Below are 22,631 nucleotides of genomic sequence, written 5' to 3' on the forward strand. Positions count from 1 at the left end.
TCCACAGACAGGAGTTTGAACACGGATCCTACTGCTTACTGGGCACTTGATCTTGGGGAAATTTTCTCACTTTTTCAAGGCTTAGATTCCTCATCTGAAAAGGGGATTAAGTCTAGGAGGCAGCAAAGTATAGAGCTTTAAGGTAAAGCTCTCTGCACTCACAACACAGCTGTCAGCCTGTACTATGGCTCAGCTCAGGTCTGTCCTCTGTAGAATAGGGGTGACAAAAACTGTGCCCACCTCACGAGGTGTTTGTAAGGTATAAATATAGTGATGTATACAAGGCATGGTACCGAGATCATAGCAGTAGTCAATAAACTATTTTACTTTTTTAAAGATTTTTCACTTAGGGGGTTTTAAAGAATAAGTTCTAAGTGGTCCCCAGAGGACACAGAGGGAGAAAGAATCAAACTATACAGGTAAAACTGCCACGCCTGACCTCCCCCCTTCCAAATCCTCACCTACAACCCAGAGCAATCTTGGTCTCTTATCTATTTTTATCTACTGGGGCTATGTACACAATTTTTTTTTCTTTTTGAGACAGAGTCTCACGTTTTCACCCAGGCTAGAGTGCAGTGACATCATTATAGCTCATAGCAACCTCAAACTCCTCGGCTCAAGAGATCCTCCCGCCTCAGCCTCCCAGAGTGCTGGGATTACAGGCATAAGCCACCATGCCTGGCCTGGAATTTTATTTTTAAAAGCTTCTGTCACTGGAAAACATTTTATAAAAACTTCTGCCTCGGTTAACTCTCATTTTACAGATAGGAAAAGCAAAGGCTTGAAAGACAAAGGGAGTTTTTCTGGATCATGCTGTAGGTAAAGTGCTGGCTGAGGGTTAGACTGCATCCCGCCTCCCAGCCTCAGCCCCCTGCAGATGGTGACTTCCATCCCCTGACTCTGCTGTGCTGACGATCGTCAGGGCACTGCTGAAGTTTTGAGATTGGGAGAAGGTGGCATAATGGGGCCAGGAAGAGTAATAGGGGAGGAAGTCAGGGCCAGATACAGGTGGGGGAAGAAGGTGAGGGTGACAGAATGTGCGTGCATGTAGGTACATGTGTGCATTTGTGCATGTGTGACTATGATAGAAATTCAAGACCCACTGGGTTTGAGAGGCTGGTGGAAGATCCAGATGGAAAGAAAGATCTAGAACTCAGGGAAGATATTAATATCAGGGCTAGAGATGAAGATCTAGGAGTCATCCAGTAAGAAAATCAGACATGAATGTGTACTGAGAGAGACAGAGAGACCACCCAGACAAGCTGACCAAGCAAGGAGGTGATAGCCAGGAGAAGGACCAGAGTCAAGGAGGAGAAAAAAGATGCAGAGTACAAATAATAATGCAGAGGAAAATAGTAATTTCAAATAAAAATAACACCATTTAAGATAGTAACACCTAACACTTACTGAACACTTGCAATTTTAGCTGATTTACTATTTTACGTAGATTAGTTTATGCAATCTTTCCAGCAACCTTGGAAGCTAGACACTTCTGTTACCCCCATTTTATAGATAGATAAGAAAGCAGGGCCGGGCGCGGTGGCTCACGCCTGTAATCCTAGCACTCTGGGAGGCCGAGGTGGGAAGATCGCTGGAGGTCAGGAGTTCGAGACCAGCCTGAGCAAGAGGGAGACCCCTGTCTCTACTAAAAATAGAAACAAATGATCTGGACAGCTAAAAACATATATAGAAAAAATTAGCCAGGCATGGTGGCACATGCCTGTAGTCCCAACTACTTGGGAGGCTTAGGCAGAAGGATTGCTTGAACCCAGGAGTTTGAGGTTGCTGTGAGCTAGGCTGATGCCACGGCACTCTAGCCTGGGCAACAGAGCGAGACTCTGTCTCAAACAACAACAAAAAAAAGAAAGCAGGCAAAGAGAGGGTAGATGACTTGCTCAAGGTTACACAGCTAGTAAAGGACAGAAATAGGGTTAAAATCATAGTGGGGTAATTCCAGAGCCTGTGGTTTTCACTACTATGCTACAGTAAATTTTATGGAGCAAAAGGAGGAAAATTAATGTAGTATTAATAGTATTAGTTGCACAAGTAGTAACAGCAAAAGTAATTGTTGCCTGAGTACTGTTCTGCGGTTGGCACTGTGGTAAGTGCATATAACATGGTCTCATTTAACCCTTGAGACAACTCAAGATCGTGGATGTTTTTAGCCTTATTAAGTAGAAAAGGAAACTGGCTCAGTACTGTCAGTAACTTGCCCAAAGTCACACGACTAGTAGCTGACAAGCAGGGGTTAGAAGCCAGGTACGTATGTGAGCACACCTCCTCACCCACAGCTTGGTGTTGAAATACGCGCCAAAAAGACTTCACAACTTGAGAAACTTTCACCAGGGGACCAGCCTTGGGGAGGTTCGGCTGCCTTGCTTTAAAAGAATCCAGGAAATCAGCCTAAATCACTCTTTTAGAGACCATTTGTCTTAGTCGGTTCAGGCTGCAATAACAAAGAACCATAGACTGGGTGGCTTATAAACAATAGAAATTTATTTCTCACAGTTCCGGAGGCTGAAGTCTGAGCTCAGGTGCCAGCCTAGCCGGGTTCCGGTGAGGGCTGTCGTCCAGGTGGCAGACTGCCGACTTCTCGTTCTGTCCTCACAGGGCGGACAGCGAGCTCCGGTCTCTTCATAAGGGCACTAATTCCATTCACGAGGGCTCCAATCTCATGACTTACTCATAATTACCCCTCAAAGGCCCCACCTCCTGATACCACCATCTTGGAAGTTAGTATGAATTTTGGGAGGACACAAACAGTGGGTCCATAACACCATTTCCCTTTTCCTCTAAAATGTACCCAGTAGCATCAAACCAATGAAATGATTAAAATTTCCTTACCTAAAACTCTTAATCTTTCAGCTCCTACTACTACTTCGTTGTCATCTGCAGAGAAAAGCAATTTTCCAGCAACGGTTTTTACCTCGAACTTTTTGCCATAAGCCTCTACTGCTTTTGGACCTAGAGGAAAGGGGACGGGGGGAGGCGGGGAGGGAGAGAAAGAAAGAATATATTAGTTTCATTGCATTTGACTTCGAAAAGCTTTTCCTAGAACATACATCTGACAAGATTGTACTGGACTTTAATGTTAAGTGTATTGGTTTTCAAAAGCCAACCGTGAAAATTAGTCTCATGACTTTAGCCATGTCTTGTCAATTACTTTTAATCATATTCTCTCAGGCTCTGATTTTAAAGACCATCATGTCCTTCCTCCAAACTAATGCTTGAATGAGATTTTCCTCAGCTAACCACTGAATTACTGTCAAACAGTTGTGGATTTTTGCTGGAATGTATCAAGGTACAAGAGGCTCAACACTTCTTGAGGCAACTGCATACCTTTGGCCACTCCTAACTGTCAGAAAGAGCGTCTTTAAATTCAGCTGAAATCTGGTTCGCTGTGTACCCTTCACCCACTGGCTGCATTTGACAACAAAAGAAATCTGTTTCCTCAGTATATAGATCACTTCCTGGTAGAAATGGTTATATTGTAATTAATTGCCTTGGAAGTTGTTGAAACTTTTATGCTAGAATTTCATTCAATAAAAAAAAAAATTAGAGGATTAATCGGATGAGCACAGATGATGTTTCTGAAGGTGGTGGATAAAAGGGAGACAAGGGCCCCTGATATCGCAGCACCCATATTCTGATGGAGACAGACCAACATAAATCTAAAAATTTATTAATAAATAAACCAGAAAACTTCTAGAGCCTTAGGTACTATGGAAAAAGCAAAACAGGTCAATGAGTTAGATTTTTTTTTTTTTTTTTTTGAGACAGAGTCTCGCTCTGTTGCCCGGGCTAGAGTGAGTGCCATGGCGTCAGCCTAGCTCACAGCAACCTCAAACTCCTGGGCTTAAGCGATCCTACTGCCTCAGCCTCCCGAGTAGCTGGGACTACAGGCATGCGCCAGCATGCCCGGCTAAGGTTTTGTATATATATATTTTAGTTGTCCATATAATTTCTTTCTATTTTTAGTAGAGACGGGGTCTCACTCTTGCTCAGGCTGGTCTCGAACTCCTGACCTCGAGCGATCCACCCGCCTCGGCCTCCCAGAGTGCTAGGATTACAGGCGTGAGCCACCGTGCCCGGCCAAGTTAGAATTTCTAAAAGGAGGAGACATTGCAATCCAAGCTGGATCAACCAGAATACCTGAATTTCAGGTGGCTCCCCAAAGCTGGTCTATAGGAATTCATTAGAATAACCTAGGGGTGCAGTCAGCCTCACTAACCTAGCTCAGATCAAAAGACATTGATCTTTTGGTTTAGAAATTTCTACAGAAAAAATTTTGAGGGTAGAGTCCAGAAATCATGTATTTTTGCAAAACTGTCCAGGAGATTCTGATATAGAATTTTTGTTTCCTTCTAGGTATTTTTCAAGTGAGTGCCACTTTATAATAAATAGCAATGAGAGCGTCCCCAATGCCTTCCAGCCAGAGATCACTAGGAACACACCTGCAGTTGACCAGAATGGGCTTATTCCTCACTGCAGTGAAGGAGAATGCATACCATAGGCACCATGAAACATCTCAGTAAGAAGCTGCTAGAAAGAACTTACTACAGAATCTGACCTTAGGTTAGGTTATTTTGGGGAAGATGTTAGAAAACAAGGCTTTACTCTGGATTAAATACTGTCAGGAAGTGGGAGTAATTTCATGATTGGGTATCTTAATCAATCTCATCTAGAAGTCAGAAAGAACCGAGAAATGCTAACATGTTCATGAATAAAGAAACAGCAGTCACTCATGTTGGCCGGGATAGAAGGCTGTTTGGTCTTTTTAATGATCTAGACAATGTCTGTGTTCAGACATGGTCAGAATCGTCTTTGTTTTTCTGTGTTTTGTTTTGTCTTGATCCATCACGGGCCACTGAGTGGCCTTGTCTGGTGTTGACGTTCTGTGAAAATATTTATGTTTGAGCAGGAGAGCTCTAGGCCTGGCTGATGGAGCCCGCCAGCCCCTGGACATGAGGGGCAGCCTTTCTCTTTGTCAAGACTATCAGACTAGGAATCAGAAGACATGAATCATGTCCCAACTCTCATTTTCTGGAAATGTGACTTTGAGTAAGTCATTGGATCCTTCTGATCCTCAGGTTCTACATCTATAAAATTGGACTACCAACACCTACTCTACATTGTAATAGGTTGAAAGGATCAAATGATACTGTGTTGATAAAAGAAATCTGTGGGTGGAAAAATGCTGTGAAATGTAGGGGAACATTCTTAAGGTCATCTCATTGCAGTCATCGTTACCATTACCATCTTCTACTTCAGTGGTGACAACACGTTGAAAAGAATCAGTGATGAGTGACCTATGAGTGCTCTTTCCTAGACACATCACCACATCCATTTGGCAGACCTCATCTCTTGCCACTACATCCACAGTAGTCCTCTGACACAACGAAGGGCATTGGAAAGGCTCCTTAGTGAGCAGGAGATTGAAACGGCAGAGATAGGACAGAATTTCCAAACGTCGTGGGACCTGGATGTCATCTTTCCACCTGCCATCATGCTGCAGGTGAGGGGAACAAGTGGCATCGAGGCTGAGGCTCTCGAAAGGACACTGAGTGAGCCAATGGCAGATCTGGGTCCGAACTCAAGCTCTCAGAACTGTTCCACAGAAGGGAAGAGAGGTTTATTTGTCTCGGAAGAAGAAGGCAGCTGGAGCCAACACATCTGGAGCAGTTAGGAGATGAGCTCTTTGGGGAAGAGGAACAAGCAGAAGAGACAAGGGCCAGAGGGAGATCTCAAAATAACTAAAATATCTGATGAAGGATTTGGATTAGGTTTTTCTGCGAGGTCTAAGACACAGCTGTCTTTTTGATTGCATCAATACCTTCAGTAAAGTCCATGTTATTTGTCAATACTTTAGGGTTATCACCTTTTTTGGGTGGGAGATTAGAGATGGGGAGGTAATGGAGTGCTAATGAATGAATGAATGCATGGCCTCAGGACAGACATACGGTGAGCACAGCGTGCCCATTTGGGATCCATTCATGTGGCCAAGCTGGGGTATGACTGGGTGGTGGTGGGGGCACAATTGCTAGGACTGTGTCTCCACAGACCTGGGCAATAGCATCAGACTTGGCCCCTGAGGAGTCAAGGACACCTTTCTGTGTATAAAATGAGTTTCCTCTGAACTCATGAACACTGTTGTAAGACATACAGGAGAGTGGATTAGAGAGACGGCAGCCATCAAAGAACACAAAGCACAATTAAGTTATCTTGCTTTTCAGGGCTTCGCAGAACACAAAATGGAATTTACCAAGGGCCAGAACCATTTGGGTATCTAAAGCTCATTAATTGGTAGTTTTAGCCCAAATCCCACAGAGCTACTGCTGACTCAATGGGGCAGACGCTTGTTCTTTGTCAATTTCACCTGGGGCTGCCAAACTTCCCCTGGACACGGCTGGAATCTTAAAAAGCAACTCTAGAGGGAAATGCAAATGGAGCTGGAGACAGCTCAGTCGGTCCCTTGCTCCTCCTGGAACCCATTGTTCCTCTCTGGCATGGAAAAAAAAAAAAATCACTATTTCTAATGTGAAACTAATCTTCACTTAATCCCCCTCTGTGCATGATAGCCTATGCGTAAGGTGCCTCCCTAATTAATCTCCTAAAGAGGGAGGAAGACTGGAGCCCATCGGGATGCATCTGCAGTCTCTAGTCGCCACGACCTCAAATCTGGGGGCTGGAAAGGCCTGGTGGCCACCCAGCCTGACCTCTCCCCAGTTCTGTTGCTACCAGACCCCCTCCCTACCCCCACACGATGTTGTCCAAGGCACCCCTCCCACTTTGCTCCTTGCAGGGTCAGGAGGTTCCCTGTTTGGACCCACTACCAAGACACTAAGTCAGCAGCCTTCTGGGTCAAATATGGCCTAATTTGAGAACTTAACTATCCCGTAAAGAAAGCATTATTTGCTGTGAAAACACTACCTGAACATCTAACATGAGAATTTCTAATGGACTGTTAAGACATTCTTTAGGTAAGCAGAATTCTTGATTCCTCGGGGTGGCCTTAGTAGACCTCACTGCTTAGAAGGCAGGAGTGATTTGCCTTCCAGTAAGTACACCACCCAGTGTAACAGGCGGTAGAAGGTATCATCTGCTGGGACAGCTGGGTGCTTTCCACTGTGTGCATAAATGTAATGTAAAAGGAAAAGCCCGAAGGAAGACTTCAGGGGTCTGCGTGTGTTTTGAATGATATTTTTAACACCTCTATTATCCTTTCTAGAAATTGTATTGAAAGGCTCCTGTTAGCTAGCATCAGAATGGCTTTTTGCCCATCTGGTTTTCAAGTTAGCTGTCTTGTACGTGACCTTCAGAGTCAGGGATAGGTGTCCTCCGGCTCCCAACTGGAGGGGACAGAAAAACAAAGACTGTTGGAGGGATGAAGGCAAGAGAGAATAGAGAAGAAAGGGAGGAGGAGAAGGAGGAGGAAAAAAGAAGGGTGAGAGGGGAGGAGAGGAAGAAAAAGAGGGAGAAAGGGAGGTGGAAGGAGAAAGGGGAAGGGAGACAGAGGAGGAAGAGGAGGGGCAGGGAGAAAGGTGGAGGGGAGGAAGAAGAGGATAGAGAGGGGGAAGGTGAGGAAAAGAGGGGTGGGCAGAGAGTGGAGGGAGAAGGCAGGGAAGGAGGTGGGGATAAAGGAGGAGAGAAATGGAGAGAGGGAAGGAAGGAGGAGGGGGAGAGGGAACGAGGGAGAGACATAGACTCTTTTTGCTGAGTAATAGTCATTTGGGCAGTTCCAGCTTTATCAAAACAAAATCTCTCAAGTAAACCAAATCTCCCAGTGCAAATAAATGGCAAATGATCAACAGGCTAAATAAGTTCCTTTTGAACGCAGGAATCTGGGAGCTGGAGGTTGGATTTATTTCCCTCCTGGAGGCAATTTTCACATACGGCGCTTAAATCATTGCTTACTGAAGCTGTTTATTTAATTATTTAGCATTGTGACTGCAGGCCAGATGTTATATAAGCAAGGCCGCTGATCCGGTCGCTCGCTGAAACAACATGTTTATGCATTATGGGCTGTGCCGTGCAGCCATTCCTTCCATCCCTGAGTTCCACGATTGGCGGATGGTCCAAGTCAGCCACCGGCTGTCTATCTCTGGCAGTCCCCACACATCACTCCTGGGGCTGAGGGGCGCTGGCTGTGGGGCTCCCTCCTCAGGAGAAAAGACCCTGGGCACAAAGGCACCTGTTTCCCCATGGCCTGTCTATTAGTGGGGCCCTGGATAGCTTAGTCACAGTAACAGTAATGTTTCAGGGCATTTGGGTAAACTGGCTTCTCAAAACGTCCATCTGCATACTTTTCTGTTAGCCTTGAAGCCAAACAAATGGCATTTTCTGTCTGGAAGTAGAACAATGGCATTCAGACATACATTCCTTTTCCCTTTGGCTGTGGCGTTGCATAATGCCTTCCTGTTTACTGCCGCTTCCAACCTACAGAGGGGGCATTGATTGTACTGCTCAACACATTACCAAACCACGAGGCCCATGTTTATCATTATAATCATTATTGTGAATAACCAATCCTCGTTTAAATTTCAGGAATATGCAGCTTAAAAGCCAATGGGTGGTTTGCGCAGCTGTTAGGAGCATATCTGCTATATTAAAAGGAACTGTACAAACATATTCAGTGGAGATACATCTGCATCTTGCCATTGAGTTAGGTTCAAAGTCAGCGCATACGGCAAGCATGGCATGGATTCAGACTATCATTGAAAATCCCTTTCACGATCCGTAATGTGTGCCGCGTGGCTCTGTGGATACTGTGCTCTTCTCTCAATCAATCCCACACAGCCAGTTTTTCCTCCAGCATTGGAGCGGGGAACTTTCCTTTGGTTAAACACCAGATGAAGAAGCTAGCTTGAATTTAGAAGCTGTGCTCTATGGAAAACAGATTTTTTTCCCCCTACGCAGGTATTGTTAGATTTCATAAGTTAAATTATGAAGATTAGATGGGACTGCACCTTTTAGCAGAATCATGGAATACATGCTACATTCTCTTCCTCAACACAACAAATAAATATGTTAGTAGATATTCTTTTCAAGTTCACGTGGCGGTTTCATTTGACCTTCCCATTTCTGAGTGCCCAGCATGGACCAGGCATTGCTAAGCTTCTTCCTTTTCTTACCTGTTATTAGCTGAGTTAGCACTTTAGTCTGGTCATTGAGAATGTTCACTGTAACATTTCTGGCAGATTTGAAGTACAGGGCATTACCCTGCAAGAAGAAAATAAGAGAAACACATGAAAATGGCATCCCAACTCTCTAACAGGCTGAACTGGTTTTAGCCAAGTACCAAGCAATGTGTCTTTATTTGAAAACTCCAAATGTTTAATGATCTCCACCTATGTAATAATTAATTGGCATTCATCTGCAATAGATTTGTCCCAAAGAGACAGACACACAATGTGGATTTCCCCAGAACACACACTTTTTTTTTGTTTTCCCTATGCTATCTTTATTTATTTTTTTCACAGATACATTTTTATAGTTGAATCAGAGACAGCTGGGGCATAGAGCCCTTTAGACCTTATTGCAGACATTAGTTAGCCTTGGCACACAGAATTATCAGGAATGACTGGTCATCTCCTAACCTTATCTTCTCTCTAAAGGAACGATGCCAAGTCCTTAAAGGAAAGCAGAAAACTCCTGTAAAATACCCACGGTCTACCCCACCTCGGGCATACCTATGACAGTGAGAACCCTCTGTGGAGACTTTTGCAACACATGTATCCAAAACCCAGGCGATCTGGCATCCCCAAATAAGTCTCTTCTCCTTTACTCCTTTTCGTGTCTTCAGATTCCTTTTGTTCCAGATGCTCTGTGCCTTCATCCCCTCCGCCCTTTATCAGAAGGGCTCCCTCACCCTCTCTCACACTCTGGTCGGCATTTCTGAGCCTGACTCAGAACAGGGTTTGCCACACTTTTCCTGTACAGGACCTGACGCTAAAAATGTTAGGCGTTGTGGAACGCACGATCCCTGTTGTAAATACTCAGCTCTGCTGTCCTGGTGCAGGAACAGCCTTAGAGGGTCCAGCTGTATATCCCATTAAGCTTTATTCATGGGTGCTGGCAGCTAAATTTCATATAATTTTAATTTTATATTTAAAATTTAACATAACATAAATGTGTCATGATATATTACCTTATTCTTTTTTAGTTTTGTTTTCCCTCCTTCAATTATTTAAAAATGTAAAAATCATTCTTAGATCTCTGGTGATGTGAGAACAGGCACACGGTTCGGTAGCTCAAAGGCTATTGTTTGCCAAGCCCTGGTTTAGAAGTTAACCTTTTCTTGGAGTAAACCAAAGCCATAAACTAAAGGATGAATCTCTGACAGAGAACATGTCAGCATCATCTAGTTCATATCAGAAAAAAGAATTTAGTAGTCATTCCTATCTTTCTGAACCTCTGTCACCACACGACATATACCTGCCTGAAAATTCAATAATATCCCTATGCACCAAGTCCCAAATGTCTAAGAACCACTATCCTACAAGTGAGGGAACTGAAGATAAGCAAAACTCAGTCTATACCTTCAAAGGCTTAGGTTCTGATAGGAACAATGAGACAGTCACAAATACACTAGACAGAGAACACTAAGAGTGATTAGGGAGCTACAAAGTGCTTGGGGGACTTTCCTGAAGGGTGAGTTCGTTCTCATCTTGAGGTTGTGGAATGGGGAGCAAAGGAGACTTCCAGAAGGAATTTACACATCAGCTGAGCCGTGAAAAGACTATAGATACAACTTTACCAAGTTGAAATGAAGGAAGAAGGTCGTGGAGGTAAGAAAATTGTGGGTTGACTGTCCAATGTCTTTTTCCTTCTAAAACTGGCGGGGCTGAGGACGGGAGCAGCCCGCCCCGCCTGCACGTGCAGAGTGGCCGGGCAGCGCGATGACAGGCAGGCAGTGTCCACGCATGCGCCAGGTGGCTTTCTCAAGGGACGAGAGGGGAGGGCGCTGGCAGCCACCACATACTGATAGTCTGGAGTCACGGTCTCTCCCACTGAAGGTTAGCTGCATAAATGGATGGCCATGACCCATGCAGGCCTTGATTTAACCTTGGGTGAGAGCTGCTGACCTAGTGCTGGGGAAAGACGACAACTACTAATACATCCAGCAACCAGAGATTCAGTGTAATCCCCCACAATGGTTTAAAATGAAAATTTCTTCCCCCGATGAGAAAGGTTTCTTTTAAAAAAAAAAAAAAAAAAAATTGGATCAGGGAAGAATTAATATAATATTGTCACAGGTTGTTTTTTTTTTTTTTTTTTTTTTTCTGCCCATGAAGAAACAAATATGAGTCTAAAATAGTTTCCTCGGCATTGTCTCTGAGAGTGCTTAGCAATTCTATTTACAACTTCAGAACGATTCAAATAAAGTGAGAATTTAGAACCTGGAACCTGGACAGAAGATTGTATGTCTCTAGAAGTTAATGTGCTAACGTTTCTTTTCACAAATTCAGCAACCTGGCACTGCAGAGAAAAGAGTGGCCTGGACCCAGAACACTGGATAAATTCTGCTGCCACCGACTGCTATGTGACCTCGAGCAAATCAGCTAACTGTTGTGCATTTCGTTCTTCGCATTCTCCACCCTCCACACCGATGTCATTACCAAGTTCATTCGTCACAGACGTAACAGAGCACTCACTATGTGCCAGGCACACACTAGGAGCTCTGGAATCACACCAGCTGCTTTCCAATCTCAGCTCTGCCACTTGCAAGTCGTATGACACTGGGCAATTAATCATTCCAGGGTGGCACAAATATTAATTATTAAATTATTAAGATACACATATTGTTGAAATTATTAAATTCCGCATACAATTATTAGGACACATGTGGCCCCGGGCCAGGCACACGTGAAGTCCTCAGTAATTGTCAGGGTAAGGAGAGGAGGGAAAGAAGGACAGTGGCGGGGAGACAGAAAAGGGGGCAGAAAGGAGAGAGGGAGTGATGGAGAGAAACGAGGAAGAACACCTCGCGTACATCGCTCATTCTTTCCAAACCATCTGTACAGTGAGTCAGGGGATTTTTTTGCATTTCCAACATTCTGTTTCCATATTTCAAAGGGTTTCTCTTTATGTGGTTGGCTCACCATTGTCTTTCAAATCCCAGTACTTGCCTGTTCTCAATATTCTTCAAATAATTCTATCATGGACAAATCTCATAACAGCTTTGCTCAAGATTCACAGCAAGGGATCTAATGAAACCACCCATTCCTTTTTATTGCCATGCCAAAATATTATAGTTCAGGCACTGATTGTTCTAATATGCTAACATCCTGGGAAACAGAGTCTTTGCTACATTGGAGTTTAAACAAAGAGCCTCATGCTAGCCTGGGACGCGTTGCTGTAATCCTCCCGTATGCCTGATAACAGAAAGATCACCAGGAAAAAAATATGAACCAGCTAGCAAACATGAAGAGTCTCACATGGCAGCTAGGTCAGTGCGATTTTTATTTTGTTCTCTGAATCTGCCCACTGAGACTGAACCAGGAAAATACCAGCCAAGCAAAGCATCCTCGGGGTCTCTGAGGTATTAGAACAAGTGGGAGAAACACTCTCTTGCGTCTGATGAGAAGCTAAATTCTGCCCTTTCAGCCTCTTTTCTTTCCCTGGTCCTCCCTCCCACTCAACACTGCAGCCTTCCGGCCTGGGGAGGTGAATTTCTGCCTCGGAGTTAGTGACTTTCACTAGCTGACCTCAAGGGAACCATCCTAGGACAAGAGGTTTGCAGCTAGCTGCCTGGTGGCTCAGCTGTGCTGGGCGGAAAGGAGTCTGGCAGACCTGTGGCTGATGATGAAGGACAGAGGTAAGCAGGTCAGGTCAGTCTGCAGCCAATCAGCCTGCAATTCTTCTGGACACAGCGGGAGGCAACACACCATTTCTCCCATGTGGACAGGATGGTCCATATCAGCACACTCCCCAAAATAACTAAAGTGTGTGGCATTTTGGACTGAAATTCTCATCACACAAAACACTCTGATGGAGAAAAACCCTGGCCACGGCTCAATTTTTCCAAAGCAGAATATGCACATCTCTATTGCTCTAAAGTACAACATGCAGAAACCTTTTCCCGATGACTCAGGGCCACTGAAATGAACATTCTTTGTTCCACTATGTCCTCCAGTGGCTCCCATATGCGTATGGCTATTTGATGACTGAATGGCTCCATCAAGCTGACATTTTAAGATGATTGCATCTGATTTTTTAAACATGTATTATTTATTCTTATAACCAAACAGTACCTGTAAATGTCAAACACTATGCACAAGGCATATAACAAAGAGCAGCAATTCACACCTCCCATCACTGAAAGAATTTCAACTTGTCTGGATGTTTCTTTAGGTATGTCTCTCCCTATAGCCAAAATACACTTCTGTGTTATCTTCTGATTCATCAACTTTAGATGTTATCCACTGAATTTCTCCAATGGTATGGACGCTTCCATATAATTTCGGTTAAATCAATATTCAGAATTGACATTATTATAATTATGCATATATTATCCACAGATGAGCCAAGTAGTATACTTTAATCACATTTCTGTTTTTTAAAATATATACTTTTTTTCTCTTTCTAGAGTCAAAAAAACACTCCATTTTTTAAAAAATTTGTTTAGATTTCTAGTATTTTTCCTCTCCTATTGTTCAATCCCTTTTCTGTAGGTTCTAGCTTCTGGGAGATATCTTCAAGTTTAATTTTCTATTGATTTTTTAAACATTTCTACTATTAATTTTAGGAGCATTTAAAAAATTCTTTGAACATTTCTTTTTATATCATTCCTTCCTTATTTGACTGACATACTACCTTCTCTCAAAGGGGAAGGAGAAAGCTGACTGGAAGCTCTGTGTTTCTGGAATGGTGACCCTGCCACAGGTCAATGGTGGGGATTTCACTAATTAAATGAAGAACCTCCAAATGTGAGTAACTATGTACCAGTCAATAACCCCAGTGCCAGGTTCATCAGAGAAGAATTCTCCAAAGTCCTGCGAGAAGGTGGTGGGAACCATGTTCTTAATAGGTGTGAGTTTTGGGTATTAGAGGGGGTGGGCATTTTTGGCTGGTCAGTGAACAGACTTTCAATGAAACCTTCTGTTTTCAGTGGCTCATTCTCAGCTTCATCTATGGCCGGCAGCCCACAGCCCACAGTTCCTCTGGTCCAAACTAGTTTCTAGAAAATAGTCCTATCTTCTAATGGGTGGAGATGAGGTGCTTGCCTAGCTGAGTCACCTGGAACGGGATCTAGTGATAGATGATTCTTTTACTAGTCTTCAGTTAAAGGCAGATTTTCAACCAGTCCTCAGTCCTCTTTTCCAGCCCCATTTCAGGGGGGCAATAGTGACTTTCCTCTAATAGCTTTTTATCTCCTAGCATACCTAGCAGATAAGTCACCCTGTCCCACTTACTCAGCACCCTGACCTTCAGCTGTACAAGGGTATCTAGTTCCTGAGCCTTTCTAGGGCGCCATATGATGGGTACTCTCATGTCTTTCTTGCTTCCCTCAGTGCAAGACTGTAGACTCCAGTTTTGCCAGGTTAGCTACCTCTCATCTACTGACTTACCGTCTTTTAAAATTAGGTTGACGTTTCTGGTCTATCATTTATTCTTCCTTTCTCTATGACCATATGAGTTCAGTTGTGTCTTTCAATGGAGTTTTTGAAGGGAACAGGGACCCATGATTTCTCACTGCCATCGGTTTGCCTACCTCTAGAGCCATCTCATACTCCTGCCTTCTTAAGAGGAAAGCTGGTTAAAGTTGTATGCAACTCAAGAGGATGTAGTCTCTGGTTTTGGACCAAAGAGCTTCTCTTAAGCATTCTATGTACATATGGAGCATCTAGAACACATGTCAGATACTGTCTTAGGCCCTGGAGAATGGGAGACATATGACCTTTATCTTTAAAAAGATCCTACCTAACCCAGGGTAAGACTGAGTTAATACAAAATAACTTTAACAACAAGTGATATCACTCCAATCAAGATTTATGCTCTCCTGGTATGAAAGGCGCAGATTTTAATGTTTGCATTTGATAGTAACCCTATCATCACAGCCTATTTTGAAGGGATGTGGCCGGCAGACATTACTTATCTTGATAATCCCACCCTGTAGTATATTTTCCTTTCCCTCTGGAGGGCTACCAATCTGATTTGGGAATTTAGAAAAATGGAGAAAAGGAGACAGACAGCACACAAACAACTTCCAGATTCAGGAAAGGCTTTGAACTCTCAGTGTGAATGAAGTTCAGAGAAGGAAGGGATCGGATCGGTGTGGGTAGAATCCTCAGGGAAATCTTCCCAGAGGAGAGTGTGGCTGGCTTTTGCCTTTCCCTCCCCCCAAAAAGGCAGGCTGGTTCACAGATGCCCTATTTCTATTTCTTGCTAACTTAGGCAATGAATTAGGCTGGCCTTGTGCAGGAAAGGTTGGGTGCGAGCTTTGGAGTCAGACTCATATGGGCTTTGGTAACAACTCAACTTCTTCACTGTGTGGCCTTGGGTAAATCATTTATCTCTGGGGTTCAGTTTGTGCATCTATGTAATGAAGTTAAAGACCATGTAATGGTGAAGAAAGAAAATCAAGAAAAAAAAATACGTGTCCAGTGTCTGCACAGTGTCTCCAAAAAGACTTCAAAACTATGAGCAACAACAACAACAAAGACAAACACAAGCTACATTAGAAAGGTTTCCTAGAGAAATGACTGAGTCTAGTACTGGACCAAGAAATCCACTGCATGAGCCTGGAGCATCTTTTGATGCTAGAAAGGAAGTGTTTAAAAAATAAACAAAAAGCAGAAACCTCACAATTATTGGTATATGTCAAAGGGACACAGGAGACAACTGAGAGAGCTCCCAACAGCCAAAGCTAGAAGAATTTGAGCAATAACAACAACAACAAAATGATGTAGTATTGGATTATAACCCAGAGCATAAAATACATTTCCATGAGTTCATGCAAATATAAATTTACAAAATATATAAATAAATGGGGAAGAATAGTCAAACCTTCCCATATAAAAGAATTCCAAATAACTTACATAGATAACTCTTTATTCCTTAAGGGTGGACTGTGTGTAGCATCTTCCTTTCAAAGAGAACGGTATAGAAAGGGGTATCAAAGAGTAAACTTCTAGTTGAGAAATCTGACAAACACTACTGCAGCCAGGCAACCAAGGTCAACGTCAACAGTGATGCGTCGTGTTGCTAGCACGTGCGCTTGATAGGACATAAAGAAAATGACACTTTGCCTCTCTATGCTCTTCTGTCTCAAAACCCATAACTTGCACCTAATCATGAGGAAACAGAAAAATACCCATTGAGGGCCACATTATAAAATACCTGACCCTCAGAACTGTCAAGATCATCAAAACCAAAGAAAACCTGAGAAACTATCACAGCCAAGAGCCTAAGGAGACAAGAGGACTAAATGTAACACGGTATTCTGGATGGGATCCTTGGACAGAAAAAGGATATTAGGTAAAAAATCAAAGTGATCGGTATAAAGGGTGGACTTTAATAATAATGTATCAATATTGTTTCATTAATTGTGACAAAATGTACCTACTGATGGCAGATGTTAATAATAGGGAAATCTGGGTGTGGGATTTATAGAGACACTCTGTACTCTCCTCACAGCTTTTTCTGTGAATACAAAGCTATTGTAAAATATAAATTTTTTCCCTTTTGAAAGCTATATTAAGCTACCAAATTTTAAGATCTACAATTTAGGAATAGACCTTGGAAAGGCAGCCATCCTCAAGCAGGCAGGGAGTCTCATACATCTTGGACAAATGATTCTACTTTTGGTTTGATCCCATTAGGAAATTCTCCCTTAGAGTAAGACAAAATCTATTTTATTAGGATTTTGTTTTTAGAAATACTAAACGAATAGCCCATGGGACCTTCTCACAGCTAGCTGTTCACCCAGGGCTCTCTGTGCAGTATCGTTCTTCCCTGGTCAGTTATAGGAAACAGGGTGATTAGAAGTTGCTGTCTTCATCTTCTTTGAAGCAGGTGTCACAATATACTAGCTGTGGTGATCGATATTTACTAAAATAATACTAACTCTGGATATGACCCAGAAACAAACTGACTGATACAAACTTAGATTTGCCATTAAAATCATTCCCAAAGTGTAATTCATTAAGTTTTTCTTCAGCAAGCACCAAATGTCTCTATTATTATCATTCTTATTTTTAATAGGAAGCCTTAAAATATCTCTGAATTGACCCTTTTGAAAGCATGACAAGCATCCAAAAACAGTACTTTGGTATGGTTATTTCTATTTTACCTCGGAGTCTCTTTTTATAAGTCTACTTGGATGGATTTCTATTGTTTTGAAAATTTTTTTCCAGTCATGAATAATGATGCTACACTGTGAAGCACTTACTCAAAATAAGCTGGGAAATTGTCCAATTCTTCCACTGTAGCATTCCTATTCAGCTACTCTCTGCACTGTGCCCAAATTTGGGTGCATTTTGGTTTCTCTCAACACTTCACTGAGTTGAGTTGTTCTGTCGCAACAATTTCTTTGAAGCATCATGTTAATATGTCAACGCTGCCAGGGGACTGCCAGCTTCTCTAGTGCCCAGCACATTCCTGGCACCCACTGGGCTTTCAATAAATATTTGTTGAATAACTGAACGTGCAGATCAAATTAAGAGTCAAGAGAGAGTGAGAGTTGTCAACAAAAGAAGTAATTAAATGTAGGTTGACAGTAACTTTCAAAGAGAGTCTTCAAAAGGCAAGCCATTAGGCATGGGTGATGTGATGATAATCTCAGCATGGAAAGCTCAGAGTGGTGGGAGAAAGCAATATAGACATATAATCAACAAATATCTGTTTATCACCTAATGCAGTGCAAGGAATGATAGGCGATAGAAATAAGGCTTAAGAGATGTCGAGTCTCTAGATGGCAGGGAGAAACAGCAGTATAACTTGTCACCCTGAATTCTTGCTGGCATGAAGGTTAAATGACGCCCGGAATCTTCCCTGGGCATGTCGCACTCATGTGGCACGTGGTATCAAATATGCCCTCTTCCAATTGCCCCTGATCAATCCATTCCACTTGCATTTTAAAAGTATCTTCCAACAGAAAGCCCTGGACCAAGGGCTGAGCAGACAGCCTCTGATCTCCTAGAGCTTACAACCTGTTAGGACGTGTGGACACTAAACTAAGAGTTTCATAAATGATGATATAATTGCAACTGCAATGTGGGCAATGAACGCAAAGTAGAAGGTGAAATGAGATCACATGCAGTGAGACTACCCTAATCTGGGTGGTCAGGGGAGGCCTTTCTAAAGAAGACACATTTCAGCTTAGGTCCCAGGGATGAGTGGGAATTGGTTAGCTGAACCAGAGGAGAAAGAACTTTTCAGATGGAGCCATAGTCAAGTGTGCTGGCCTCACAGCATGACGGAGCTTGGTATAATTCAGGGACAAAGAGAAATGTCAATGTGGCTGGACACTGGTAATCAAGGGAGGCAGAAAACTTGCTACCCTTGCCCATGCTGTCCTCTAATGAACAGGAATGTTTACAGTTTTGATGTAAGAAAACATTTTTTTTCTCCTAATGGATGATGTCTTGGGATTTCATAACAAACTCTTTTTCCCATCCTAGTTCATTCTTTATATTTTCTCTTATTAACATTTGAATTTTACTTTTCATATTAGGTCTTTATTCTCCCTATAGACTATTCTAGTATGCAGTTAGATAGGAATTCAAACAGAAGCCAGTTTCCTCAACACTATCCTCCAAATGATTGTTATTTTCCCCACTAATATGTAGAGCAACTTTTATTATATATTAATTCCCAAATATATATGAGTCAGACATAGCCTTCTAGTCTGTTCTGCCATCTACCTGTTCTTGTACCAATATCATATTGTTTTTATTTCTGTGGTTTTGTGACATGTCTAATTATCTTATACGTCTGTCCACCCACTTTGCTTTTATAGGCTGTTTTAAGGGTTTTGAACTTTCTTCAAAAACAAGAAGTCATGGAAAGGTTTTAAGCAGGAGATCGCTGTGAAGTGATCTGCATTTAAACATGCTTACTCTGGTTATCTTGCGGGGGTCTACGAGAAAGAGGACTATGTGATACGGGAGACCAGGTAGGAGACTACTGTAGTCACCCAGGTGAGAAATGATGGCAGCCTGAACTCCACAGGGGAAGACAAGTAAAGAGATCAAATGGAGACACTTTCAGCACTGGCAGGGGTTGGTAATTGACTGGGCTTAGGGGTGAGAAGGGGGCAGAGCCTGGGATAATGCCTGTGTTTCTCGGCAGTTATGGGTGCCATTTACTGAGCTGCAGAGCGGTGGGTGAGAGACAGACCATGTGAAGAGAGAGTTTAGTAGGTAGGTAGCAGGTTGGGGGATGTTAAGCTTAGGAAATGTTAAGTGTGAAACGCCTGGAAGTCTGATGTATTGGGGTGCAGAGTTGGCGTTTCTTTCAATCCTACCTCATATCTTTCGAGCTCCGCTGTGCATTCCGTGGGATCCTAAAAGCTCCTTTATAAAAATGTTCACAATTACACTATGTCAGCTGTCAACTTTCATACAAAAATCTATGCATTTCCATGTTGATTCTTTCTGGCAGCTTAAAATTTGCTTTCTGCTCTCTCTAGACATCATCAGCGGGGATCCTCTGATAGGGCAGACATATTAAAAAATACAATCGTGAAGTTAAAGGTAACATCTCAAGTCAAATTTCTCGTAGTTTGAAGGTTGCAGAGAATTCAAAGAAAATTCTTAGGAAGTGAAAAATCAGTGGTTCTCCTAGTGTGTGAGTCTATGTGTCTGTGTGTGTCCAAAGGCTGGAGAGGGAGGGGTTCAAATTACATATATAGAGCCACGAATAAACAAATCACAAGAAGACAAAAGTTAAGATTTAATTCTAATTTGCTACTTAAGGTTCCTAAAATGTAGCTAACTGAATAGGAGAAAAATCATGCTGATACATTTTCCCCTTTTGGGGTAGGGTCAGATGTGAGGGTTAAGTGGGATACCTTGGCTAAGAATGACTTCCTCAACATCCAACCAAAGAGCCAAGAAGTGACAGAGCAGACCTGGACCCAATTCTGTGGGAGTGCAGCTGTTAGGAAGACTGCTTTTAGGATGTGTAAAGAGGCAAATGTTTTGTCCTTGCTTGGCTGGGGAAGCAAAGGCCAGGGCTCAATCAGTTGGCCTTTTATGGGAGCATCAGAGCACGAGGAACTGTAACAGAGCAGTATAAGATGTAGTCTGAAGGCTTGTGCTGTATTTAGAAAGACAAAATTAACATTCCTGTACCATCCAAAACCCCCATGAGATCCAAGACCTAGACTGGGAAGGTGACACTTGGCAAGGTGCAATGTAATCTTCTATACATTATCTCAGGTGACAATTTAATCTTCACGACATGTAAAATAACACCTTCCATAACTGTCTGAACTTTTTTCCTAGCATTTTCCAGGGTTCTGGAGAAAAATTTTCCATATGTGAGTAGCCATTCTTACAAAACTAAATAAATTAAAAAAAAATTTGCCCCTAAAAGGTTTTGTGAAGAAAATAGCTCAAGAACTTCAACCTACTTTCTCCTACCTTCCGGCTGCACCGTTTGTGTCAGTATTTCATGGGCTCTGAGGAGACCAACACCACCATAATTTGTATACCTTTGTGTACCCAACAGTCTCAACATTTATTTAGTCATAGAATTTTTTTTATTAAAGTACATGTTAACAGGAAACACTGCAAAACCTATTTTGGTGAATGCTACTGAAATGATTACTTTAAATACACAAGTTTGGACTTAGATACCTCCGGTTTTATCTCTTTTAAACCATGGCTTAGCAGAGAACCTGACACACGATGGGCTCTCAATAATGCTTGCTGGATGACTTAATGTCGACAATCCTAGTGAGCAGGGATTATTGCCATTTTATAGATGGGTAGACTGAGGCTAGGTGTGGGGTACAACTTGCCCAGGTTTGCATGCTGGTTAAGTTGCAAAGAGAGGTCTCAGGACTCCAGCCCTGAGCACTTTCCTCCTATTCTATTGCTGTGGAATGTGTAGTCTAAGCTGTAAATATAAGAGCCGTGATGAAGGAAAGATTTTCTGGTTGGAACAGTTAGGGAAATCTTTACGGAGGGGGAGAGAGGCTTGATCAGGGTTTCTGAGAAAGCCAATAAGCAGAGACACCCCGCAGTGTAAGCAAGGAGACAGCTCTGTCTTTTCCCCATGAGGCCAATCCAATTGTCAATATCAAAGCATTAAAACTTGACAGACAGCAAGATTAAAACACGCTTTTCACAATAGAAGGTTGTTTTCACGACACAGAGAGCAATATGAAGACTGTTTTACCCCCTCTTTCTTGGTGCAAACTTCTCCAACTTTTGGCCACATTTGCGAACAGGGCTCTTCCATGCATGGTGTCCCTGGCCTTGCAGTGGCCCGTGAGCACCCCCAGATCTGAGAGCACAAGTCCCGGCTTTGTGGCTAGCCCCCACACATTCCTGGGCTCTGTTTGCCTACTGTTCCTCCCTCCGAGGGCTTTGACCTTTCACGGAATGGTGCATGACATTCTCAGAAGTCACAAAGCTCTCTCAGGAAAAGCTGGGGTGAAGACGATGTGAGCCTTTCAGAAGAAAGTTCTAGCTGAGGCTGGAATTACTAACACAGACAGAAAAACAAGTGCTGCACAGGGACTGGCTTACGTCGTGGGAGGCAAACAATTGGATTTGTTGTAGAGGAAATATGCTCAGCTTAATGCTGACGGACCTGAAACAGGCTTGGCCTCCTACAAAATTAGAATGACCTAGGAAAACACAAACAAAGCCCGAACTACTAACCCCAGGGTCACTGGAGCCTTTCTCTGTGGTGTGCTGTTGGGGTTATGTCAGGCTTTGGAGGTGCAGAGCCCCTAGCTGAGACCCTAAGCTTTGCCTTTTCTGAACTAGTAGCTTCAGTTTCCTCAACTGGAAAATGGGGATGATAACAGTACCTTCCTTACAGATCCATTTTTAAAAAAAAACCTACTTTTTAAAAAAGTGTTAATCATTGATGCTGATGGTAGATAAGCTCTGTCAGCCTCACTAAACTGACAGAACTATTAGGATATGAACAGTTTCTGCTTTATGCTCAGTGGTTAAGAGCATGGTTTTAGGCAGGCTGGGACTTGAAGCTGGCTCTTCCACACAGCAGGTGTACAGAGGGTAACTGAATCTCTGTGTGCCTGTTTTCCCACCTGTGAAGTAGGGGGGAGAGAATAGCACCCACCTGACGTTGCTCTGAGAAGGTAAGATGTGCAAACAGACAGCACAGTGCCTGGTAAACAGTACGGACTCAGTGTGTGCTCACAGTAATTATACTGAGAACAAGAAGAGTGCTTTGCATAGAATGGTTGGTGGTTCTCTGGTATGATTAAGGAGGCAAGGAAAGGCCTCGTGACCACAAAAGGTGTCCCTAGGTTCCATGGTCAACGCTGCTCCTCACCTGTAGGCCTTTCTATCTGAGAGGAGGGAGGCACCTCGCTGGCTGCTAAGGAAAACCAGGCTTGGGGTGAATGGAGACAGGCCAGGTACCTGCTGATTAAAGTGAGGACATGAAACACTAAGGCCATGTGGGGTCCTGAATCAGGCTCACCT

General features: G+C 43.0%; 1 protein-coding gene across 1 annotated transcript in view; it reads right to left on the bottom strand.

The window, feature by feature from the left end:
- SGCD (sarcoglycan delta) overlaps positions 1-22,631 on the bottom strand; it is a 345,043-nt gene that overhangs the window by 123,254 nt on the left and 199,158 nt on the right. The window contains exons 3-4 of the mRNA XM_069484321.1: positions 9,132-9,219; positions 2,845-2,964 (exon numbers count right to left, since the gene is read on the bottom strand). Of these exons, the coding sequence (XP_069340422.1) occupies positions 2,845-2,964; positions 9,132-9,219 (208 nt within the window). The remainder of the gene's footprint in view (positions 1-2,844; positions 2,965-9,131; positions 9,220-22,631) is intronic.

The sequence above is a fragment of the Eulemur rufifrons genome, chromosome 10 (genome assembly GCF_041146395.1).
Source record: "Eulemur rufifrons isolate Redbay chromosome 10, OSU_ERuf_1, whole genome shotgun sequence".
Taxonomy (NCBI): domain Eukaryota; kingdom Metazoa; phylum Chordata; class Mammalia; order Primates; family Lemuridae; genus Eulemur; species Eulemur rufifrons.